The 12,485-nt window shown below is 48.0% G+C and overlaps 1 protein-coding gene across 1 annotated transcript; it reads left to right on the top strand.

Moving 5' to 3' along the window:
• Positions 1-7,906: 7,906 nt before the first annotated feature.
• LOC309566979 (E3 ubiquitin/ISG15 ligase TRIM25-like) lies at positions 7,907-9,463 on the top strand (the record flags this gene model as incomplete). Its single annotated transcript, XM_082272299.1, has 1 exon — positions 7,907-9,463. One exon carries the CDS (start codon positions 7,907-7,909, stop codon positions 9,461-9,463), a length of 1,557 nt encoding a protein of 518 aa, XP_082128425.1.
• Between the last annotated feature and the right edge of the window lie 3,022 nt (positions 9,464-12,485).

Genomic DNA, 12,485 nt, shown 5'->3' with positions numbered 1-12,485 from the left:
ACATGTGCTAGGACCAATCCCCCTGCAGTGCAGCCGGAGGGAGAAAAAAAGGAGGAGAAGCTGGCAGAGCTGCAGGGGGAAGCATAAGAGGTCTGCAATAAGACAGTACAGCAGATTGCCGGGCCCCGCTGTTGAACTGATGGGGCCGGGGCCCAGTACAGAAGGGCCGGCTGTACTGCCTTATCAGCGGCCCTGACTATGCACATTATAAGGACAGCGCTGGGAATGATTTTGCTTTTTAGTATCATACGTTTAGTAACAGCGGCAGCCCGGCGGATGTGGCTTTGGCTCAATATGTAGAGCGCAGGTTTATTGTAATATTTATATTGGTGACAAAGTTCATTGTTTGACAAACAAAGATTACAACAATGTTGCGAATGTTGGAAGGAGCGATATCAGATCACCTAGTAAGTGCCGGGTCACACTTGTGCGATGCGGGAAGGCTGCGAATTCACAGCCTGATCCCGCATCGCAAATGCACATCTGGCAGTTCACACTGCCATATGCGATACGCAGGGGGTGTCAATAAAATGTTAACGACACCCCCAGTTTGATCGCATATCGCAGTGCGATCTGACAGTTCGCACAGGATCGGATCGCACAAGTGTGAACCACTGTGCGATCCGATCCTGATGCGGCTGAAAAAATGCCTCCTGTGCGTCTTTGGTGCGGGTGCAGTGCGAATTTCAGCCATACAAAGTGTATGGCTGAATTCGCATCCGCACAGGAGATCGCATGTAATGAAGGAGCAGTGCTCTCCGAATTACATGCGATTTCCGCAGCCGCACAAGTGTGAACCGGCACTTAAGCCCGCATTCACACTGAAGCGGCACGACTCTGTACTACTTCGGGGGCGACTTGTGAAGTCCCGTGCACCGCGACTTCGGTGCGACTTGCACGGACTTCATGTAATGAATGTCTATGCAAGTCGCTCCAAGGTCGCCCCGAAGTAGTACAGGATCCTTTTTCTAAGTCAGAGCGACTTGTGTCGCTCCTATTAGAACGGGTCCTGTAGCGGTCAATGGACCGCGAGGGACCGCGACTTGTCAGGCTGACAAGTCGCGTTAGTGTGAATGGAGCCTAAGGACCGCGGCAGAATCACCGTGAATCAGCTGTGAATTTGTCTTATTGAAGCGCGCGCATTTTTGCGCTTATGCATTTGCGCAAATGTATTCTCGCGGTTGTTTTTAAATATGCAAATTAGCATTTTTCAGATCAACAGTATGTTCATGTGTATTCGTTTGTGCGCAATTGCGTGTCTTAGGCGTAAATTACTGTCCAAAAATGCAGATTTTTCTATTTTGTTCTTACTGAAGAATGCACGGCGCTCATTTACCCGCCTGTGTGCACAGGCACATTACAATGAATGGGCTGTATTTTAGCTCAGAAAAAAAAAAAGCTGTACTGAGCATTTTTAAGCTGCAGTGTGCAAGAGGCTTTACCGACCGTCCGCCCGCCGCAGATGTACTGCGGCAGGCTGGCTCGGCTGCGCTAATCGCTGTATCTGTACGCGAGTGGCAGTAGCAATCCTGGGGGTGCATGCCTGCGCTTCCATTAGACAGCGGAGAAGCTGATTCAAGGGGCTGGCGGCCGCGATTGCCACCGGGCATCCACGATCGCGGTCTGCTGTTGTAAACACAGCAGACCGTTGTTCTCTCAGGAATCAGCACAGAGCTCCTCCTATTTAGGAACACAGGTCTCTGTGTTGATTCCACAAGCCCATCCCCCTCACAGTTAGAAAGCACCCCCTAGGATCACACTTAACCCTTTGATTGCCTCTGGGTTAACCCCTTCCCTGCCAGTGTCATTAGTACAGTGACAGTGCATATTTTTAGCACTGATTACTGTAGTAATGTCACTGGTCCCCCCAAAAGTGTCAGTTAGGGGTCCGAGAAGGGTGGCAAGAGAGAGGGGGAGAGAGGGGGGATGAGAGAAAGAAGGGGGCTGAGAGGGAGGGGGTGAATGAGAAGGGAGATGAGAGAGGAGGGCTGAGAGGGAGGGGGGCTGAGAGAGAGAGAGGGGAATGTGACAGAGAGGGTGGCTGAAAGAGAGGGTGGTGAGGGGGTAGGTGAGAGAGAGCACTAGCCCCTACAGGGATAGAGAGAGAGGGAGAGGGGGGGGCTGAGAGAAAGAGGGGCTGAGAGGGAGAGAGGCTGAGAGGAAGGGGGGCTGAGAGGAAGGGGGATTTGACATAGAAAGTAGCTGAGAGAAAGGGTGGTGAGAGGGACTGAGAGAGAGATGGGGGCTGAGAGAAAGAGGGGGTGGGGGAGAGAGGGGGGCTGACAGAGTGAGAGGTGAGGGGGAGATGAAACAGAGACCTCAGGAGACAGTCACACAGAGCACGCCAGGCAGCGTGACAGAACTCTGGGAGCAAGCGGCTGCACATGCGCAAACTGCGCTCACGCACAGGCCAGCCCCGCCCCACCCTGCCTCCTCATGTGACCAGCTTGGTCAGCCCAAGCACAGGACGCCCATGTCCACCACACGCACATGACCCCATTCGGCCAATCACAGGGTCCCCCTTCCCTCGCCCAAAACTGAGCTCGGACAGCCCCTTTACCACAGTCCCACACTATTTTTTTACATGGCTCAGTGTCCTCTGTACAAAGGATACTGAGCCATTTACATCAGTCTCTGCACCAGAGGACCTTACATTAGGGTGACCAGACATCCCCGGTTTCCAAGGACAGTCCCCAGATTGAGGACACTGTCCCTGGTCCAAGTCTGTCCCCGGTTTTGTCCCCGGATTCAGGGCCGGATTAATGTAGACAAGGCATCCCATGCTGGCTGGGAAACAGCTTGGTGGCTCAGATGCAGACGCCCCCTGCTGGACGATCTCACTGTTGCTGCTGTTCAGTGGAGGAGAGGCAAAGCCAAAAATTGACTGTGTGGAGGGCTGAGCCCGGGAGGTGAGCAGATGGGGGGGGGGGGAGTTTGTGCACAGGTGAGGGCAGTGGGGGAGGAGGGGTCAGAGCTGATGCAGCTGCATGGAGAGATGGAGAGTTTAGCTGTTGTGGGGGAAGGGATAAGAGGTGGCTGCAGAGATAATCTGTGAGAGAAGGGTGCAGAGGTGAGCTATGGATGTGGGGGCAGAAGTGTCCTCTGTGCATAGCAAACCTCTGAACCCTGTACTCTATGCCTAACACCCTCCTGTATATTATGTAGTCCTGTACCCAGCGCTCTGTGTATTATGCAGTCCTGTGCCCAGTGCTCTGTGTATTATGTAGTCCTGTACCCAGTGCTCTGTGTATTATGCAGTCCTGTACCCAGTTCTCTGTGTATTATGCAGTCCTGTACCCAGCGCTCTGTGTATTATGCAGTCCTGTACCCAGTGCTCTGTGTATTATGTAATCCTGTGCCCAGTGCTCTGTGTATTATGTAGTCCTGTACCCAGTGCTCTGTGTATTATTTAGTCCTGTGCCCAGTGCTCTGTGTATTATGCAGTCCTGTGCCCAGTGCTCTGTGTATTATGCAGTCCTGTGCCCAGTGCTCTGTGTATTATGCAGTCCTGTACCCAGCACTCTGTGTATTATGTAGTCCTGTACCCAGTGTTCTGTGTATTATGTAGTCCTGTACCCAGCACTCTGTGTATTATGCAGTCCTGTGCCCAGTGCTCTGTGTATTATGCAGTCCTGTGCCCAGTGCTCTGTGTATTATGCAGTCCTGTACCCAGCACTCTGTGTATTATGTAGTCCTGTACCCAGTGTTCTGTGTATTATGTAGTCCTGTACCCAGCACTCTGTGTATTATGCAGGCCTGTGCCCAGTGCTCTGTGTATTATGCAGTCCTGTGCCCAGCACTCTGTGTATTATGCAGTCCTGTGCCCAGTGCTCTGTGTATTATGCAGTCCTGTACCCAGCACTCTGTGTATTATGCAGTCCTGTGCCCAGTGCTCTGTGTATTATGCAGTCCTGTACCCAGCACTCTGTGTATTATGCAGTCCTGTAACCAGTTCTCTGTGTATTATGCAGTCCTGTACCCAGTTCTCTGTGTATTATGCATTCCTGTACCCAGTGCTCTGTGTATTATGCTGGCCTGTACCCAGCGCTCTGTGTATTATGCAGTCCTGTACCCAGTGCTCTGTGTATTATGCAGTCCTGTGCCCAGCGCTCTGTGTATTATGCAGTCCTGTACCCAGTGATCTGTGTATTATGCAGTCCTGTGCCCAGCGCTCTGTGTATTATGCAGTCCTGTGTCCAGTGCTCTGTGTATTATGCAGTCCTGTGTCCAGCGCTCTGTGTATTATGCAGTCCTGTACCCAGTGCTCTGTGTATTATGTAGTCCTGTGCCCAGTGCTCTGTGTATTATGTAGTCCTGTACCCAGCGATCTGTGTATTATGCAGTCCTGTGCCCAGCGCTCTGTGTATTATGCAGTCCTGTGTCCAGTGCTCTGTGTATTATGCAGTCCTGTGTCCAGCGCTCTGTGTATTATGCAGTCCTGTGCCCAGTGCTCTGTGTATTATGCAGTCCTGTACCCAGCACTCTGTGTATTATGCAGTCCTGTACCCAGTTCTCTGTGTATTATGCAGTCCTGTACCCAGTTCTCTGTGTATTATGCATTCCTGTACCCAGTGCTCTGTGTATTATGCGGTCCTGTACCCAGCGCTCTGTGTATTATGCAGTCCTGTACCCAGTGCTCTGTGTATTATGCAGTCCTGTGCCCAGCGCTCTGTGTATTATGCAGTCCTGTACCCAGTGATCTGTGTATTATGCAGTCCTGTGCCCAGCGCTCTGTGTATTATGCAGTCCTGTGTCCAGTGCTCTGTGTATTATGCAGTCCTGTGTCCAGCGCTCTGTGTATTATGCAGTCCTGTACCCAGTGCTCTGTGTATTATGTAGTCCTGTGCCCAGTGCTCTGTGTATTATGTAGTCCTGTACCCAGCGATCTGTGTATTATGCAGTCCTGTGCCCAGCGCTCTGTGTATTATGCAGTCCTGTGTCCAGTGCTCTGTGTATTATGCAGTCCTGTGTCCAGCGCTCTGTGTATTATGCAGTCCTGTACCCAGTGCTCTGTGTATTATGCAGTCCTGTGCCCAGTGCTCTGTGTATTATGCAGTCCTGTGTCCAGCGCTCTGTGTATTATGCAGTCCTGTACCCAGCGCTCTGTGTATTATGCAGTCCTGTGCCATTTGCCCAAAAAAAATAAATGTCCCCGGATTTCATTTTAAAAATCTGGTCACCTTACCTTACACTCTAATGTCCCCTCCACATCATATTATTATCATTTTACTTTTATATAGCTCAAACATATGCAGTGGTGGCCTAAGGACAAATCGGAAGTAATATTTTGTCTGACGAACGATCTGCCGATTTTTGGATTGTTAGTATGGTGCTTTCGACAGCCGATTACGATCGAAAGTTTGGGCACCCCAGGTAAAAATTTGTATTAATGTGCATAAAGAAGCCAAGGAAAGATGGAAAAATCTCCAAAAGGCATCAAATTACAGATTAGACATTCTTATAATATGTCAACAAAAGTTAGATTTTATTTCCATCATTGACACTTTCAAAATTACAGAAAACAAAAAAATGGCGTCTGCAAAAGTTTGGGCACCCTGCAGAGTAAATATCTTGTACTGCCCCCTTTGGCAAGTATCACAGCTTGTAAACACTTTTTGTAGCCAGCCAAGAGTCTTTCAATTCTTGTTTGAGGTATCTTCGCCCATTCTTCCTTACAAAAGTCTTCCAGTTCTTTGAGATTTCTGGGCTGTCTGTCACGCACTGCTCTTTTAAGGTCTATCCATAGATTTTCAATTATGTTGAGGTCAGGAGATTGTGAAGGCCATGGCTGATGGGAGATTGTGAAAACCTTCCGTTTACGCCTCTTGATGTAATCCCCCGTGGATTTTGAGGTGTGTTTAGGATCATTATCCATTTGTAGAAGCCATCCTCTCTAACTTCAGCTTTTTCACAGATGGCATCAAGTTACCATCCAAAATTTGCTGAAATTTATTGAATTAATTTTTCCTTCTACTCGTGAGATGTTCCCTGTGCCACTGGCTGCAATACAACCCCAAAGCATGATTGATCCACCCCCATGCTTCACAGTTGGACAGAGGTTCTTTTCATGAAATTCTGTGCCCCCCTTCTTCTCCAAACACCCCCTTGCTCTAAACACCCCCCCTGCTCTAAACACCACCTGCTCTAAACACCCCCCCCTGCTCTAAACACCCCCCAGTGCTCTAAACACCCCCCTGCTCTTAACACTCCCCCTGCTCTTAACCCCTCAGTGCTCTTGCCCCCCCCAGCGCTCCTTAGCCCCCCAGTGCTCTTCAGCTCTCAGCAGTGCTTTTCATCTCCCCCCTATGCTCTCTGGCTCCCCCAGTGCTCTCCACCCCCCTGTGCTCCCTGCCTCCCCCCTCAGTGAGTTCCAGTTCCCCCCCATGCCCTCCACCCCCCTGGTTTTCCCTGTCCCCCCCCCCAGTGCTCTCCACCCCTGCGCCTTCCAACCCCCCTACAATGCTTTTCAAACCCCTCTAATATTCTTGGAGACATTACAAATTTTTGCGGGTGTTTTTACATTTTAAAGTGGGGGGGGGGGGGGGTGCCAGATATAGGATCCGCCCCGGGTGCCAAATGCTCTAGGTACGCCACTGAGTATTTTGTATAGAATTTGTTAATGATAACAAGAAAGACAGTAAAATAGATCTAGCAACAATGGACACTCCAACGACCCACCCCAGCAACAATAGACTCCCAACAGCCAACATTAATAGACCCTCCAGCAGCCAGCAACAAAGACCCCTCCCTCAACAGTACATCCCTCCAAGCAACAACTGACCCCCTGCAACATAAGATTCACCCCCAGCAACAATGGATCCCTACCAGCAACAATAGACCTCCCCCTGCAAAAATAGATCCCTTCCAGCAACAAAAGTTTCCTCAGTAGCCAGCATCAATAGACCCCTTCCTCTACAGTACCTCCCTCCCAGCAACAACTGACCCCCAGCAACATACATTAGATACATTCAGTTCCCCCGCATTACCGCTGAAAAAAAGCCCTGGCTCTGACCAGTGGTGTATTTAGGTTTTGTGCTGCCCTAGGCCTGACTAAACTTGTGCACCCCCTAATTTACATATGACCAACCCCTTCCTGTAAAGGCCATGCCCTTTACTGTTAACGACCCGCACTGTCACCTGTGAACCACAGACCACAAGTCAATCAGTGCCCATCAGTGTAGCCTCATCAGTTCCCACACGTTCAGCCTCATCAGTGCCCATCTGTGCAGCCTTATCAGTGCCGCCTCATTACTGCCCATCAGTGCAGCCTCTTCACTGACCGCTTTATGGGGGTGCCAGACCGATTTGCCTCCTGGACTCTGCCCTCTGGCCCTATTCACCCCATAAGACTGGCACTATATTAAAAGTGTAGCGCAAGCCGGCGGAGACCCTTTTCTTGCGGGAACCGGGAGGAGGCTGTTTTTTTTATTTGTGCAGGGTGCAGCTTTTTTTGCTGCCCCCCTGCAAAGTGCCGCCCTAGGCCTGGGCCTTGTTGGCCTAGGCCAAGATACAGCACTGGCTCTGACATATTCTGCAGTGCTGTATAGAAAACACAGAGCCAGTCAGTTCAGTCTTTGCCAGATTAGAGCTTACACTCTAATGTCCCATTGCAGACACACGCTGAAAGAAGACCTGTCACAGTTTTGTGGAGGAAAGCTGAAGAACCACTATCAAAAAAGCCCAAAATGGATCAAACCCAAGACCTCATTGTCATAAGGCAAGGGTACTAACTGTGTATAATGCTTTGGGTTTGCATATGTGACAGGATAATTTGTTAACAAAAAGACTATGTTGTAAGGTTGGTGTCAAGTTTTATCTTCCCTGAGGGCAAAATGTTCGCACTTAGTGGGAGTTGGCTTATACTGGACACGTACACAGCTCGTGGTCTTACACTTCCTCATCAGAAATGGCTTCTCCTGCAGTGAGAAATCCACTGACATGTTCGATCTGCTGGGAAATCTACAAAGACCCTGTGACATTGTCGTGTGGACACAGTTTCTGCCAGGACTGTATTAAAAAGACATGGGACCACCAGGAAGAAAGAGAATACTTCTGTCCTGAATGCATGCAGAGGTACAGAACCAGACCTGAGCTAAAACGAAGCACAAGACTAAGGGAATTAGCGGAGGTTTGCCTGGCTGAAGATAAGAAGTCTGGGATCTTGTGTACTTACTGCGTTGACACCCCTACCCCTGCTGCTAAGTCCTGTCTGCAATGTGAAGCTTCTTTCTGCGACAAACACCTAAAAGTCCACAGCAAGTCACCGGAGCACATCCTAACCAAACCCACCTCCGACACACAGAACAGGAAATGTTCCCTCCACAAGGAGACCTTGGAGTATTACTGTGTAGAAGACTCCGCGTGTATCTGTAGATCCTGCATGCCAGAAATAATGCACCGAGGACATACTGTACAAACCTTGCCCCAGGCAAGCACCAAAATAAAAGACAAATGTAGACTCCTTTTAACAAAGTTGATCAACCAGAGGAGAGAGATTGAGAAAAGAATCCATGGTTTGAAAAAACACGAGACCAAACTACAAGAAAAAGCCAATGGAATAATGGACTGGGTTACCGCTCTGTTCCGAGCAAACCAGAGAAAGATGGAAGACTTCGAGCGCAGAGTCCTGGCTGAGATCTCCACTCAAAAGGAGCAGATTTCAAGCTTTAGTCTGATTAATCAGCTGGAAATCAAGCATGAGGAGCTGTCCAAGAAGATCCGTCATAATGAAGATCTGTGCTCCATAACTGATCCACTAGCGATATTACGGGAATCAGGCCGAGGTGACTTCTGCGGTTGGGAGGAAGATAATGAAGACGGAGCAGGAGATGGTGAATCCATCCATGGTGCTGGTGACTTAGACAATGTTCTGATTTCTCTTATTTTGCAGAAAGAGTTGGCTGATATTGTAAGCGATGCTATGAAACATCTCTCAGTGGCAGAAGTTTCAGATGTATACCTGGACATCAACAGTGCCGCTGCTAACGTAGAAGTATCTGCTGACCTAAAGGTTGTCATTGGCGTAGAAAATCATAACACTAATATACAGACATTGCAAACATTTGAGTCTTACCAAGTTTTAAGTAGCACGGTTTTTTACAGAGGAAGACATTACTGGGAAGTAAAAGTTGTAGGCAGTAACAACTTTAGAATCGGAATGTGCTACCCCAGCATAGACCGGGATGGGCCGTCATCTGTAATCGGCAATACCGGTGATTCCTGGTGCTTGGTACATTCAGATGGAAGGTTCTCTTTCAGGCATTATAATATTGATATTGATGTAAATCATGAGTCTTTTATTAACCGATTAGGGATCTACCTAGATTATGAGGCTGGGCGGTTGTCCTTTTATGAGCTGGGTGACCCAATCCGTCATTTGCACACCTTCACCACCGTCTTCACCCAGCCCCTCCATGCTGTGCTTCGAGTTGGCTTAGGTGTCTGGGTAAGAATTAGGCCCTAAAAATAAAATACATAGAAAATGTACAGAAATTATAATAAAATGTTAGAAGATTGGATTTTCATCTGGTGTGGTTGGGAGGGTTTAATCAAAGGAGTTTTTATTAGTATAATTAAATGCAGGGCTTTTTTTCAGCGGGAACGCAGTTCCGGCACCTTCAGCCTTGAATGTATGTAATGGCAAGGAGTGCTGGGTTGTGCTACACTGTCTATTGATGCTGGCTGCTGCGGAACCTATTGTTGCTGGAGGGGATCTATTCCTTCAGGAGGATTTATTGCTGCTGGGAATATCTAATGTGGCTGCTGGGGGATCTATTGTCTCTGGAAGAGATCTCGTTTTGCAGGGGGGTCTATTGTTGCTTGGGTGGGTCTTATGTTGCTGAGGAGTCAGTTGTTGCTGGGAGGGATCTACTGTTTAGGCAGCAGTCTATTGATGCTGGCTGCTGGGAGATCTGTTGTTGCTGCTGAGGGCCCATTGTTTCTGTCTGGATCTATTGTTGCTGAGGGATATATTGTTGTTGGCTGCATGGGATCTATTTTACTGCTTTTTTGTTATCATTAACAAATTCCATACAAATTACTTAGTACCACAAATGTTACTTTGTTCTGTATTTTCTAAAATGGATGGTACTGGGAGGTGGGTAGTGGGTGGAACCAAGGAACGGTTCACGGAGGTAGGTAGGGGCGGAGACAAGGTGTAAGTCCAAAAGAGGGAGTTCCTGCACCTATTCTCTGAGAAGAAAAGCCCTGATTACATGCATCTATGTTGTACATATTGGGGGGGGGGGTTTACTAAAACTGGAGCACTCTGTGCATGGTAGCCAATCAACTTCTAACTTCAGCTTGTACAATTAAACTTTGACAATAAAACCTGGAAGCCGATTGGTTACTTTACACAGCTCCACCAGATCTAGCACTCTCCAGTTTTAGTGAATTTCCCCCATTGAGTCAAAGCAATGGATAAGACAAGGCCTCTGCAATATAGCAAACCGAGAAGGAATGTATTGCATTACAATTTCCAAAGTTATCAAATTGCTGAAGACAAATGAAATGAGAGAAGTAATCAGAAATGAATGCAAAATAATAAAGCAAAGCCCGGGGCTTTTTGTTCTTATTGAATAGGTGCAGAAACTCAACCATGAGTGCAGTGGAGTATTTTGGTTTTGTGCTGCCCTAGGCAAGACTAAAATTGGGCGCCCCCCCCCCCCCCATGTAAATTTTCCTCACTCCTTTTTTAACGGATGTGACTCCATCCAAACTTGAAGGACTACAAGTCCCAGCATGAACCCCTGAGAGCTTACGAGAGGGGGTGGCAGAGAGAGAGGGGGGTGGGTGAAGGAGAGAGAGAGGGGGGGATGAGAGGGAGAGGGGGTGGGTGAGAGAGAGGGGGGGTCGGTGAGGGAGGGAGGGAGAGAGAGGGGGGATGAGAGAGAGAGGGGGGATGAGAGAGAGAGGGGGTGGGTGAGAGAGAGGGGGGCTGGGTGAGGGAGGGAGAGAGAGGGGGATGGCTCTTGGCTTGTGGTGGGGATTTTAACCACTTCCCGCCCATCTATAGTCAATTGATGGCTGGGCGGGACACTCGTTGTTCAGGGTGGACGTCATATGACGTCCTCCCAAAACAAGTCTCGCGCAAAGGCCATGGGGCCGCGCTCTGGCATGATCTGTCACCGGCTCTGTCCACACAGCAGATGACTGTTCAGTATACCGACTCGCTGCCGGTACCATGTGATCACTGTAACCAATCACAGCAGATCACATGACAATTGTAAACAATGGATGGCTTCCTTTCATGCCATCCACTGTGTACCATTGTGTTGCTAGCTGTGATTGGTCAGAGTGATCACATGGTACAGACAGGGCCAATCACAGCCCATCTGTACCATGTGATTAGCTCTGGCCAAACACAGCTAATTACAACAATACACACTAAATATATAAAGGGACACACTAATCAAGATTAATCAATGTATCCACCCAGCGCCAATGCCAAAGAGTGAATGTGGTTTTATAATACAAACAGGAGAAAACAAAGTTCAAAAACACACTATGCCAGATGGTGATCAAGTCCAGGATTAGCAGCGCTTAAATACAACTCTACTTAAAATTGCACATCAAATAAATGTCCGTTATATAATAAGTACATATGACGTGAACTGATGACGTTGATGACGTATGACGTAAAGTGACAGGGGTGATAAATGTGGTCGATAAGAAATAAGCTTGTAAAAATTGTAAAAAAAATATTTTTGTACATATTGTCACCAGTCAGTGTCCCTGTTATATGATGATGCTGTACTGCACTAGTGACAGTATGTAGAAAATAAAATTGTGAAAAAAATATTTTTTTTTTCAATTTCTTCATTTTCCAAAAAAAATATAAAAAAAAATTACAACTTCAAAAAACCTGCCATGCCTCTTACCCAATACCCTGGACTGTGCACTTTCCAAAAAAGGGTCATTTGGGGGGGGGGGGGTATTTGTACTGTCCTGGCATTTTCAGGCCTCAAGAAATTAGATTGATCAATTTTCAGATATATATCTCATAGTTTGTGGACTATTATTTCTACAGACTAAATAATATACACTGATTTAGGTTGATTTCTCCAATGAAATGTAGCAGAATTTGGAAAAATTGGACCAATTGGGAACAATACCTACCTGTTAACAGACAGCTGGATAGTCCCATAGCATAAGAAAAAACTCCCCCTGGTATCATCTAGGGCACATGGTGGGGGAACGGGAGGGGTGATAATATCTGGCAACATGTTGTATAGGGGTCACTTAAGTTTAATGAAAAATATAAAGCTGTATAAGATGATCAGAGATCTTAGTGGATACCAGTCTGCCTATAAAGTGTGGGTGAACTTAAACTGTATGGCTATGCTGTGGTTCCTGTAGGCTTTGCGTGTGTGCAGGGGGGCCTCCATGTCCATTTTGCTTGGGGCCCCCAAATTCCTTCAAATGGCCCTGCTGGGAAGACTGCCGAAACAGCCCACCCCAAGTACTAGGTGGGGCTCCCCTGAAGG

The sequence above is a fragment of the Pelophylax lessonae genome, assembly GCF_965119305.1.
Source record: "Pelophylax lessonae genome assembly, chromosome: 11".
NCBI classification, from domain to species: Eukaryota; Metazoa; Chordata; class Amphibia; order Anura; family Ranidae; genus Pelophylax; species Pelophylax lessonae.
This window is presented reverse-complemented; position numbering and strand designations above follow the sequence as displayed.